This window comes from Nerophis ophidion, linkage group LG22, assembly GCF_033978795.1.
Source record: "Nerophis ophidion isolate RoL-2023_Sa linkage group LG22, RoL_Noph_v1.0, whole genome shotgun sequence".
In the NCBI taxonomy this organism is placed as follows: Eukaryota; Metazoa; Chordata; class Actinopteri; order Syngnathiformes; family Syngnathidae; genus Nerophis; species Nerophis ophidion.
This window is the reverse complement of record NC_084632.1, coordinates 19,189,790-19,202,818: the sequence shown is the minus strand read 5'-3', so window position 1 is coordinate 19,202,818 and position 13,029 is coordinate 19,189,790. Positions and strand designations below refer to the sequence as shown.

General features: G+C 38.1%; 1 protein-coding gene across 4 annotated transcripts in view; it reads left to right on the top strand.

The window, feature by feature from the left end:
- LOC133540639 (dipeptidyl peptidase 9-like) overlaps window positions 1-13,029 on the top strand; it is a 35,298-nt gene that overhangs the window by 5,784 nt on the left and 16,485 nt on the right. For 3 of the 4 annotated variants that reach the window (XM_061883418.1, XM_061883419.1, XM_061883420.1), the window contains 9 exons: window positions 124-236; window positions 3,784-3,951; window positions 5,032-5,200; window positions 5,272-5,382; window positions 5,456-5,584; window positions 10,173-10,234; window positions 10,304-10,404; window positions 10,528-10,714; window positions 10,797-10,953. In XM_061883418.1, coding sequence (XP_061739402.1) covers window positions 124-236; window positions 3,784-3,951; window positions 5,032-5,200; window positions 5,272-5,382; window positions 5,456-5,584; window positions 10,173-10,234; window positions 10,304-10,404; window positions 10,528-10,714; window positions 10,797-10,953 — 1,197 coding nt within the window. Of the gene's footprint in view, window positions 1-123; window positions 237-3,783; window positions 3,952-5,031; window positions 5,201-5,271; window positions 5,383-5,455; window positions 5,585-10,172; window positions 10,235-10,303; window positions 10,439-10,527; window positions 10,715-10,796; window positions 10,954-13,029 lie in introns of those variants that run through there. The other variant, XM_061883421.1, reaches the window with a different exon arrangement.

Here is a 13,029-nt window from a genome sequence, read left to right as displayed (position 1 = left end):
ATTGGTCTTTCCCAAGCAGGAGTGGTGATATGTGAAGTTGCACTTGTGTGTCGGACTGTGTCTGTTTTTCTACGGATTCAGTGGTTTTATTTAACTGTCACTGTTTGAACCCTTATATCGTAGGTGTGCCATTCCCCAGGAGGGAGAACTCATTGCTCTACTCCGACATTCCGAGGAAGATACGCAAAGAGGCGCTTCTTATTTTGGCATGGAAGCATCTGCTGGACAACTTTCAGGTGTGCATCACATTCTTGTCTGACACTATTACTTTGTGGAGTATTTCATTGAGATATACTGTATGTTTTGTAGAGGCAAAAGTATTGGAATGGCTTTCTTGGAAGACTTTTTGCAAGCAGCTACTGTCCGCAAATGGCCACTGTGCATCACTTTTGACACCCCTGATTTATTTACATTCTGTATACTATTTTGTAGTTTGGCAGATTGGTCAACAGTCCCTCAAATTAGAGAAGAAAAAAACTTTCAACTTGAGGTGTTCTATTGATATCCATCCGTCCATTTTCTACCGCTTGTCCCTTACAGGGTTGCGGAGGGTTCTGGAGCCTATCCCAGCTGCACATTATTGATATAGCTACTGTAAAACTAAGCATTCCACTGAAAGTCAATTAAAATACACATGAAGTGCACATTCAGTCATGTCCATAAATATTGGAACATTTGAATCATTTTGGGCTTGGCACACACCACAATGGATTTTAATTGAAACAAACAAGATGTGCTTTAACTGCAGACGTCCAGCTTTAGTTTTTGGATATTTACTAGAGCTGTCAGGGACAGATATTCATAGTCAGATCTACTTAGTTAGATTTTCCCGGTAGTCAAGGTTCAGTCGAATCTACAGCATTTTTAAGGAGAAATAAACAGATAAGGTTATGTAGTAGTATGTTTAATAGGCGATTCGACTGCGAGATTGAAAGTCGAATTAAGACACATCCTAATGGAATCTTTGACTCTTTGAAGACAGCAGCAGTATTTATATGCAAATCAGGTGGACAGTTTGCATATCTGCCTCTGACTTTTTAAGGGGATAAAATGATTCATTATTAGTTACAAGTCCCATCCATACATCTTATTCCGTTTATCCGAAGTCGGGTCACGGGGGCAGCAGCCCATGAAGAGAAGCCCAGACTTCCATCTCCCCGGCTACATCGTCCAGCTCTTCCCAGGGGTTCCCGAGGCGTTCTCGGGCCAACTGGGAGACATAGTCACTCCAATGTGTCCGAGGTCTTCCCCGTGTCTTCCCTACGACTATCCTATTGGATAGTCGTGCCCTAAACACCTCCGCGGGGACGCATTTGGGAGGCAGGCATTGTGCCCGGATGCTCTAACCACCTCAACTGGCTCCTCAATTTGGAGGAGCAGTAGATTTACTCTGAGCTCATATCGCATAACAGAGTTTCTCACCCTATTTCTAAGGGAGAAACCTCTCCACCCGACGGAGGAAATTAATTTCATATAATAATGATAAATCAAACATTTACTTTTTAATACTTGGTTGCAAATTAGTTGCAGTCCATTACAACCTACAGCTTGTTAGGCAAAACATCACCAGATGTTGGGTTTCATTCCTGCTGAGGCTCTGCTAGGTCATCAGTTTGTGCTTGTTCTTGGGGAATTTTCCCTTCCCTTTGGCCTTCAGCAGGGGAAACGCCTGCTCAATTGGATTCAGGTCAGGTGATTGACTTGGCAATTGCATACTTACTGTCAGATTCTACTTCTTTGCCATGAAAAAACAATTTGGTGTCTTTTGCAGTAGGCTTTGGATCATTACCCATCTGCATGTGTACATATGTATGTATGTATGTATATGTGTGTGTATATGTGTGTATATATATATATATATATATATATATATATATATATATATATATATATATATATATATATAGATAGATAGATAGATAGATAGTACTTTATTGATTCCTTCAGGAGAGTTCCTTCAGGAAAATTAAAATTCCAGCAGCAGTGTACAGAGTTGAGATCAATTTAAATAAAAGTAAAAAGTAAATAATGGGGGTTTAAATGGAAACAAAATAGAGAAATATTACAATAAGAATAAAAACTAAAAAGCAACAATGGGAATAAAAATATAACAGTAAAATAAGGCTATAACAAGACAAAGTAGGCAGTAGTGACCATGTTATGAAAACGTATTACACTGTTATTGTTTTGCATCCCCTGTCACCCTAGTACCCCCCCCCCCCCCCCGCCCCCTAATAAATATATATATTAGGGGTGTGGGAAAAAATCGATTCTAATATGTTGTGCAATTCAGAATCGATTCTCATTTTTAAAAAAAATCTATTTTTTGTCTTTGTTTTTTTTATCAATCCAACCACTACACAGCAATACCATAACAATGCAATCCAATTCCAAAACCAAACTTGACCCATAAACAGAGCAATTGAAAGGAGACAAACACGACACAGAACAAACCAAAAGTAGTGAAACAAAAATGAATATTATCAACAGCAGTATCAATATTAGTTATAATTTCATCATAGCAGTGATTAAAAATCCCTCATTTACATTATCATTAGACATTTAGAAAAAAATATGAACAATAGTGTCACAGTGGCTTACACTTGAATCGCATCTCATAAGCTTGACAACACACTGAGTCCAATGTTTTCACAAAGATAAAATATTTTTGGTTCGTTTAATAGTTAAAACATCCATCCATCCATCCATCTTCTTCCGCTTATCCAAGGTCGGGTCGCGGGGGCAGCAGCCTAAGCGGGGAAGCCCAGACTTCCCTCTCCCCAGCCACTTCGTATAGCTCCTCTCGGGGGATCCTGAGGCGTTCCCAGGCCAGCCGGTAGACATAGTCTTCCCAACGTGTCCTGGTTAAAACAAGTTTACATTATTGCAATCAGTTGATAAAACATTGTCCTTCATAATTATAAAAACTTTTTTTTTTTAAATCTACTACTCTGCTAGCATGTCAGCAGACTGGGGTAGATCCTGCTGAAATCCTATGTATTGAATGAATACAGAATCGTTTTGAATCTAAAAAATATCCTTTTTGAATCGAGAATCGCGTTGAATCGAACAAATCGATATATATCGAATCGCGACCCCAAGAATCGATATTGAATCGAATTGTGGGACACCCAAAGATTCGCAGCCCTAATATACATACATAATATATACATATATACACACCTGTGTGTGTGTGTATATATGTGTATATATATATATGATACATGCAATAATTTATGTATGTATATATATATATATATATACCTTTGTGTGTGTGTGTATGTGTATATATCTAAATGTATATATATGTATACATATATATACATATATATATATACATATATATATATATATGTATATACAATTGTAATTCGAGAATCAGTGCCAGTTTATGAAGTGCATAAAGCCCTAAAAACATTAGACAACAGAAAGTCCCCCGGACCTGACTTGTTTGAGCTGTATTTTAGGTTTTTAATGGAACAAAAGTGATATAAAGCATCCAATGTATTTCTATTTACAGGCATTTACTGTACTCACCAAACTCTCTGGAAATTCATATACACTGCTAAATCTGTACTATGTGACAGTCTACTGCTTTGCACTGTGTGCTGAATAGCTGACATTTTTCTGTCATGCTGATTGTCTTTTCATAGTCATTTTTTATCATACCCTGCAATGAAGGCATCAGGCAAAAAAGGCTTAATAATCACAAGGTTGCTAATTATTGTAGGTCCTTGGTTGGCCAGCATGATCAATAATGTTTCTTCTAACCTCTGTTCTCAGACCAGTCCTCGCAAGAAGACCTTGTCCCGTGAGGAGGAGATGCTGCGAGAGAGGAAGCGCTTGGGGGTGTCAGGCATCACGTCCTATGACTACCACCCATCCAAGGGCCTCTTTTTGTTCCAGGCTAACAACAGTCTGTACTGGTGCAGTGACGACATAAATGATAGCGTTGGTTCCCAATTTTTCAAATCATATTTTCACTGCTAGATGAGACCAGCAGGAGTAGTAAACAAAACATATTTACAACCTATTACTTTTCTGTACTGCTTTAAAACAGTTATGTTATTGCGTCACATCACTCCCTTAACACACTTGCATGGTTTGGATGATAATATCAGAATATTTGAGCAAATGTTGTTAGAAATCTCCCGAAGTCAGTCAACTGGTATGGTGTCATTCCCGGGCCGGATTTCGCCCCCCGAGTTGCGAGACAAACATTTTTACAGCAAATTCCTAACACACTAGATAGCTCCTGTTGTATAGAGGAACGTGGAACACATTGTCAGATCATTGCATTGGAATTTTAACCATGCTAGCAAACATAGAACACTGGTGTCTAAACTTATTTACATAATGTAATAGTTCTTCAAGGCACCCCTTTAGATCCTCTACTTTTTGGCAGTTACAATTTTTTTCTTCTTAATGTGATTTATGTAATTAAAGTGTTGCTGTAACTAATTTACCTCTGTAGTCATATGTTCAACTTCTTTACTTAAACTAGTGGTGTTCCTCAAGGTTCTATTTAGGTCCTCTCTGTTCCATCATTTGGGTTATTCCACTGGTCTACTGCAAGTTAAGTTTAAAAAACTTGTGAAAGGGTCACATTTTTGCAGCAGATTCTTAAAAATACCTGAGTGTTATAATGGAGATGATCTTTGACTGTTGTTTTTTTTACAAAAGGACCTTAAAAACTGCATAGTGCTCCTAAATAAATAGACAAATCATTTGTCCACTGTTCTCTGGAATATACAAAAAAATATTAAAAATGAAGGGAGAAGTCTGGCGCCCAGGCCCTTAGCTTTTTGGAAATTTGGCCCCCAAAACAATTTATTTGAATATCTCTGTCCTAGATTTTCCTCTTCAGACATTACATTCATTATAATTGTTCAATTGCAACAGTTATATCTCTATGCACACACAAATGTATTTTTGAATCTGTTAATTAATCTCATATTTACAAAATTTAACACAAAAATGTTCAAAGATATCACTTTTTACTTCACTCATTCTTGCTTTTTGTCTTCGCAGAAAGTTCCTATGGATCCTGTTGAGCTTCCAAGTCAGTGTTCTAGCACGCGCATGGATGCCAAAATCTGCCCCGCTGACTGTGACTTTATCAGTTTTATCCACAACAATGACATTTGGGTGACCAGCATCAAGACAGATGAAGAAAAGCGGCTCACTTTTTGCCGTAAAGGTCAGAAATTCACACTGACAATATTGCACTTCTTCAACGGTATATTTCACGTGTTGGAAATGACCTTTTAGGCATCGATAAACCAAACGAGGATGCCAAAACTGCTGGTGTTGCCTCATTTGTCACTCAAGAAGAATTTAATCGTTTCACTGCATACTGGTGGTCTCCAGTTGCACACGATGGTGAGTAATATGCAAAAGCATGTTGTCTTTGTTAATCTGTTGCAATTCACCTACTGTTTGACGTTTCCCTTAGAATCAGATAGTGGAAAAACACTGAAGATTCTGTATGAGGAAGTTGATGAGTCAGAGGTTGACATAATCCACGTCCCCTCTCCAGCACTGGAGGACTGCAACACTGATGTGTACCGATATCCACATGCAGGTGCTTAAATAAGCCAGCTTTCTTTGGGCTTCCCGCTTACTTTGTTAAAGATAGCAATGATACTATTCATATGTGTCGTTTTTTTTCTTTTTTGTGTGTGTAATTTATTTATTTCTTTACGGACAATGCGCATTTAATGTTTATTTATATAGCACTAAATCACAAATGTCTCAAAGGACTGTACAAACCACTACGACTACGACATCCTCGGGAGAATCCACATAAGCGCAAGGAAAACTCACACCCAGTGGGCAAGGAGAATTCACACCCAGTGGGACGCCAGTGACAATGATGACTATGAGAAACCTTGGAGAGGACCCCAAATGTGGGCAACCCCCGCCCTCTAGGGGACCGAAAGCAATGGATGTCGAGCGGGTCTAACATGATACTGTGAAAGTTCAATCCATAGTGGCTCCAACACAGCCGCGAGAGTTCAGTTCAAAGCGGATCCAAGACATCAGCGAGAGTCCTGTCCACAGGAAACCATCCCAAGCGGAGTCGGATCAGCATCGTAGAGATGTCCCCAACCGATACACAGGCGAGCGGTCCATCCTGGGTCCCGACGAGTGGTCCATCCTGGGTACCGACTCTGGACAGCCAGTACTTCATCCATGGTCATCGGACCGGACCCCCTCCACAAGGGAGGGGGGGACAGAGGAGAAAAAGGAAATAAGCGGCAGATCAACTGGTCTAAAAAGGAGGTCTATTTAAAGGCTAGAGTATACAAATGAGTTTTAAGGTGAGACTTAAATGCTTCTACTGAGGTAGCATCTCGAACTGTTACCGGGAGGGCATTCCAGAGTACTGGAGCCCGAACGGAAAACGCTCTATAGCAAGCAGACTTTTTTTAGGCTTTAGGAATCACTAATAAGCTGGAATCTTATGAACGCAGATTTCTTGCCGGGACATATGGTACAATACAATCGGCAAGATAGGATGGAGCTAGACCGTGTAGTACTTTATACGTATGTAGTAAAACCTTAAAGTCACATCTTAAGTGCACAGGAAGCCAGTGCAGGTGCGCCAGTATAGGCGTAATATGATCAAACTTTCTTGATCTTGTCGAAAGTCTAGCAGCCACATTTTGTACCATCTGTAATCGTTTAATGCTAGACATGGGGAGACCCAAAAATAATACATTACAGTAATCGAGACGAGACGTAACAAACTCATGGATAATGATCTCAGCGTCGTTAGTGAACAAAATGGAGCGAATTTTAGCGATATTACGGAGATGAAAGAAGGCCGTTTTAGTAATGCTCTTAATGTGTGACTCAAAGGAGAGAGTTGGGTCAAAGATAATACCCAGATTTTTTACCGAGTCACCTTGTTTAATTATTTGGTTGTCAAATGTTACAGTTGTATTATTAAATAGAGGTCGGTGTCTAGCAGGACCGATAATCAGCATTTCCGTTTTTTGGGCGTTAAGTTGCAAAAAATTAGCGGAAATCCATTGTTTAATTTCATTAAGACACGCCTCCAGCTGACTACAGTTCGGCGTGTTGGTCAGCTTTAGGGGCCTGTAGAGTTGGGTGTCATCAGCATAACAGTGAAAGCTAATACCGTATTTGCGTATGACGTCACCCAGCGGCAGCATGTAGATGGTGAAGACTGCAGGGCCAAGGACCGAACCCTGGGGAACTCCACACGTTACCTTAACATTTCATATCAATCATACCGTTTTGAAAAATCCATCCATTCATTTTTGTATCGCGTAATCCCTTCGGAGTCGCGGGGGGCGCTGGAGCAAATTGAGAACAAGAAGTGAACAAATGTGTTAGTAATTGCTATAAAATGTAAAAGGGGTAGGATTAGATAAGCTTTTCCTCTTTATACTCATTTTCAGACATGTTGTAAAGGGAAATTAAAATATGTAAAATTAGTGACATATTGTAGCTACATACATGTTTGAAATAAACTTCAACCAATATGTCAGAGTTCCTCACGAGGAAACCTTACAATGTGTTGAATTCACTCAAAATTGAGTTGATGGCGAGTTTTTGTAATGTAGAAAAATCCCATATTTTGACAAATTTTCCCTGGCAATTTCCCATATTATGAAACCTAAATGTCAATGCCCCTCTTAGACACACGTATAAAACAATGTATGAAATCCCCTGATGTTGTTTGGTGCTAAATTAACCACATCATTAGAGTCCCATTAAACATTATGTCGCTACTGGTCTGACGTTTCCCAAAAAACTTATAAAAAAAACTGCTTAAATCCTGGTCCAGCTGTGTACTGCCCTATACTATTCATGTTTTGCTAACTTTTACTGCAAATTAATTTGGCTCTAAATGTCGGTTATTGGCCTTCTTGACTATTAATCATCCGTATCAACCCTGAAAAAAACATATCGTTAGATCTCTATTAAAATCAATCTTATGCATCTGTACAAACTGTAAATAAGACAAATCATTGTGTGATTTTTACTTTTGAAGCAGAAAGGAAGACTAGAAACCCAGAAGGACACAATGACAATTTTCATGATCTGGTAAAAATACACAGAAACATTTTTAGAAAAAAATATTTACAACAATAACACTAGTTAAAAGTGACAGAACGTGTAAAAATCTGTTTAAAGTGTTTAGATGCTTTTTGGCATTTGCAGAATTTTTCTTTTGCATTTGTTTTTGATCTTGCAGAATTTTTCCCATTACATTTGTTTACCAGTAGTGTTTGGTTGTTGCTGCGCGTTTGGCTCTGTCAGCAACAAACAGGGCAACATTTATATTTGAAAGGTTTTTCTAACCTACACCAGGAGTTTATGTAATTGCTAGGATTCGTCTGTTAGTTAGCAACAGCTCAAAAAGTAATTGGCGGATTTTTGTGAAACTTTTAGCAAATAGGATAAGGAACCAGTGATTAGATTTTGGGGGTGAGCCGGATCATTTCAAGTAAGCGACCTTAAATTTAAGTTCCGAGGCTCATTTTTTGTGTGTATGAACTCGCGGCCTCAACGCCACCCACAGAGATAAAGAGTAGATTACTGACAAAAGGGTTCACGCTGTTGATTCAACCATCTTGTAGCCCCTTTTAGAAGCCACAGATGAACACAACAAACACTTATAGACATAGTATTTTCATTTATCCTTTTATGTGGAATAAATTATGTATTCATTGTGGTCTGTTTGTCTTTTTTCTTAGTTAGCAACATAGCTCAAATAGTTATGACTGGATTTTGATGAAATGTCAGAATTGGGAACCCTCATTAAAATTTTGCCAGTGATTCAGATCACCGTCTGGATTTTTTTCAGGGATTCTTTAAAAGGAAACTGCACTTTTTTGGGAATGTTGCCTGTTATCCACAATCCTTACGTAAGACAAGAACACACATGTTATTTTTTTAATGTGTTCTAAATAATAAAATAAAGGCGATCCAAAGTCCACATACAATGGAGCCTATGGGAGTCGCTCTATTCTGCCTACAAAGCCCTTAAAAACATCCAATCACCTCCATTAAGGTTTTATACACATTATGTAAGTATATACTGTTTGTAATGTAGTAACAGGCACATTTATAATAAGCTGCAATATTTACTTATTTTGCTCGTTTTAAGCACGCGGCATAATAAATTTTGCTTTTTTCTTCGACAACATCTGCTGTCATTACGATGCCAACTAATGAAATATTCTTATATTCCAGTTTAGCTGAAGAACGACTCATAATCCTTGGGAAGCAAAGTGGGGTGCATGTCTAAATTGGCTGTCAAAGTGTACAAACTTGTCGGAATATGTCCTGATCTTTCTACTATTAAGGTGAGAGGCATGATTTATAATCTAGAATAAACTTTCACAGGCACTGTGACGAAGAAGCAGCTCACCAGCAGGTGATGTCAACATAGGCACACAAGGTAGTGATCACTGCACCGTTCTAAATAGTTTGTGTGTGTTAGCCCTTATAATATCAATATCACTAGTACTTGGTTAATATTTAAGTCAGGAAATGTAAATAGAGTATTGTTGGTGGTTTCTGGATGCTTAGTTAATGGATTTTATGGGCGGAATAGAGGACCTCTCATTGGCTCCATTGTAAGCAGACTTTTATACACGTTTAGTTTATTCATGCGTTAGAATACATTAAAAAAAATACAGCCAGTTTCCCTTTAACATCGGAAGTTATTAATTCTGCAGTCAACAAGGGATTTTCTAGTTTTTTTTTTTACAATACTTGAGAGTTCATCAAAAGCCAAAACTGTTTCTCTTCATCCTGGGGTATCCAAAACTTTTCCACCAAGGGCTGCACACTGAAAAGTCCAAGGATACAGAGGCCATTTTTATACTTACCATTTAGGAAAAAGGCTAAAACCAATCCAATATACTAAAAAGTTATGTATACGTAAATAAAACACAGCTTGCATGTCACTTATGATATTTGTGTCAAGAGCTCAACTTTTTCTTTTTACATTATGCATAAATTATCTTTCTTTCCAACCTCTTCAGTACAGAAAATTTATTTTTTAAATGTGCTGCAGGGCAATGAAGTATGAGCTGTCCACTTGTTTTGTTTTGTCAAACTGTTATTCACCAACTTCTTCACAAGGAGACCCATCTGCGCTGTGTTATAGTAACCGTGTTTATTTACAGGCAGCAAGAATCCTGTGATTACACTGAAATTACTGGAAATCAAGACCGATGAATTTGGCAAAGTGAGTCCTCACTCTTTTAAAAAGACTGGATTATTTTTTGTTTCTGATAAATCTTACATTTTCTGCTAGATCGTCAGCACGCAAGAAAAAGAGTTGCCTGCACCCTTCACCACGTTGTTCCCGAGGGCAGAGTACATCATTAGAGCTGGGTGGACTAAAGACGGACGATAGTGAGTTCCTTCACATCAAGACGGAACAACAGCTGTGATTAAACTTCCTGCTATGCACTGATGCTACAAAATACTAAAGAGAGCACTAAAGGTCATATGTTGACATGTTGTCTCCTCTGTCAGTGCATGGACGACCCTGATGGACCGACGCCAGCAGCATCTTCAGTTGGTCCTATTGCCTCCGTCACTCTTCATTCCTATGGAGCAGGACGAGAACACCAGACTGGAACGTCTGCGGTGCCTTAAGGATCTGGGAGAAACTGTCAGCCCACTCATCATTTACCAACAGACCAGCGACATCTGGATCAATGTTTGTATATGGAATGCATCAACATCACATGCACAAAAGTGTGATATCAAAAGGAGTAATGTGCGTCTTATTTTGTTTTTAGGTCCATGATATCTTCCATCCATTCATCCAAAGCAACGATAAGGAGTTTACGTTCATCACTGTAAACGAGTCCAAATCAGGGTTTTGCCACCTGTACAAGGTTACCACGCTGTTAGACCGTGAACACTTCGACTGGACCAGCTATACACACTCTGAAGGTATTTTCATGGCAAGTCTCTTTACCAGAGGTATCCAACTTGCATCACTATTAGAGCTCCTTTGAAAATAAGATAGGACAGGTAAGAAATGTGTATTTAGTTTTTTGAACTGGCAACATTTTTATTATTTGTTTACAGGGCAGATCACCACTCGTAAAAGGGAGCTGCACTTTTTTTGGGAATTTTGCTTATAAATCACAATCTTTACGAGGGACGAGACCACATTTTTTTCAATTCTAACTCATAAATAAATGTCCTCCTACAATGGAGTTAATTGGAGGTCCTCTGTTGCGCACATAAAGCCCTCTAAATAACCATCCAAACAATACGCCTTTTACATTACTTTACTTGAATATTAACCAAGTATTAGCTGTATTGTTATTAAAAGCGCTAACGTTAAGGACCTACATAAAGCGGCACACAGAGAGGTAACTTCATTATGCTGCTGTATTGACGTCATCAGCTGGTGAGCTGCTTCCTCGCTTTGGAGCGCGTGAAAGTTAATTTTAAATTATAAATCATGCATCTCACCTGGATAGTGAAAGGATGAGGACATAATCGGAGAAGCTGGTCAACTTTGACAGACAATTTAGACCCGTAAATGATGAAAAATACTCGAAAAGATGCTTGGTTTCACACCTTTTTTCTTCGCCAGGTTTATGAGTCATTCTTTATCCAAACGGGAATTTATATGAACATCCTAACAGTCGGCATCCCAGTTACAGCAGACATTGTATATTAAGTCAGTGGTTCTCAAATGGGGGTACGCGTACCCCTTGGAGTACTTGAAGGTATGCCAAGGGGTACGTGAGATTTTTTAAAACAATTCAAAAATCCTTGATAAATATATATATTGAATAATAATTCAATAAAATGTGAATGTAAATTCATAAACTGTGAAAAGAAATGCAACAATGCAATATTCATTGTGACAGCTAGATTTTTTGTGGACATGTTCCATAAATATTGATGTTAAAGATTTCTTTTTTTGTGAAGAAATGTTTAGAATTAAGTTCATGAATCCAGATGGATCTCAATTACAATCCCGAAAGAGGGCACTTTAAGTTGATGATTACTTCTATGTGTAGAAATATTTTATTTATAATTGAATCACTTGTTTATTTTTCAACAAGTTTTTAGTTATTTTTATATCTTTTTTTCCAAATAGTCCAAGAAAGACCACTACAAATGAGCAATATTTTGCACTGTTTGACAATGTAATAAATCAGAAACTGATGACATAGTGCTGTATTTTACTTCATTATCTCTTTTTCCATTCATCCATTTTCTACCGCTTATTCCCTTTGGGGTCGCGGGGGGCGCTGGTGCCTATCTCAGCTACAATCGGGCGGAAGGCGGGGTACACCCTGGCAAAGTCGCCACCTCATCACAGTTATCTCTTTTTTTCAACCAAAAATGCTTTGCTCTGATTAGGGGGTACTTGAATTAAAAAAAATGTTCACAGTGGGTACATCACTGAAAAAAGGTTGAGAACCACTGCCTTAAGTGATGTTTTATTATGTTTTATGAAGTCCGCAGTGGGTAGAAATCAGTGATGTTGTTGAAGTAAAAAAGCTAACGTCCTGATGCTTTTTTAAAAATTAATGCGCCGCTGTATGCCTAAAATTAGAAAAATAGTCCAGTATTACATTTTATTATGAACGTGTGAATGTACTACATTACATCTATACTCATTGCGTGTATATAAAACCTTGATGGAGGTGTTTGAATGTTTTTTATAGCGCTTTATAGGCAGAATAGATTATAAGCAAAGTTTTGCTCATATTTATTTACTGGTTAGAATGCACATAAAACATAAACAAATCTGTTCTTCTCTTACATAGTACTGTGAATGATGGGCATTATTGACAAAAAAGTGCAGTTCCCCTTTAACAGTGTGGTCATTGTCTTTGTGCTATTTTGTAGTTATTTGTCATTCAACAGTTATAATACTACTAAAAGTTTAACACAAATTATTTTACCCTTCTGTGAGCTGCTCAAAATGGTGGCCATTTGACCTGTGGGAGACCCCTGTTTTATACTGTAGATTTAATTCTTAAGAAACATATTTTTGCT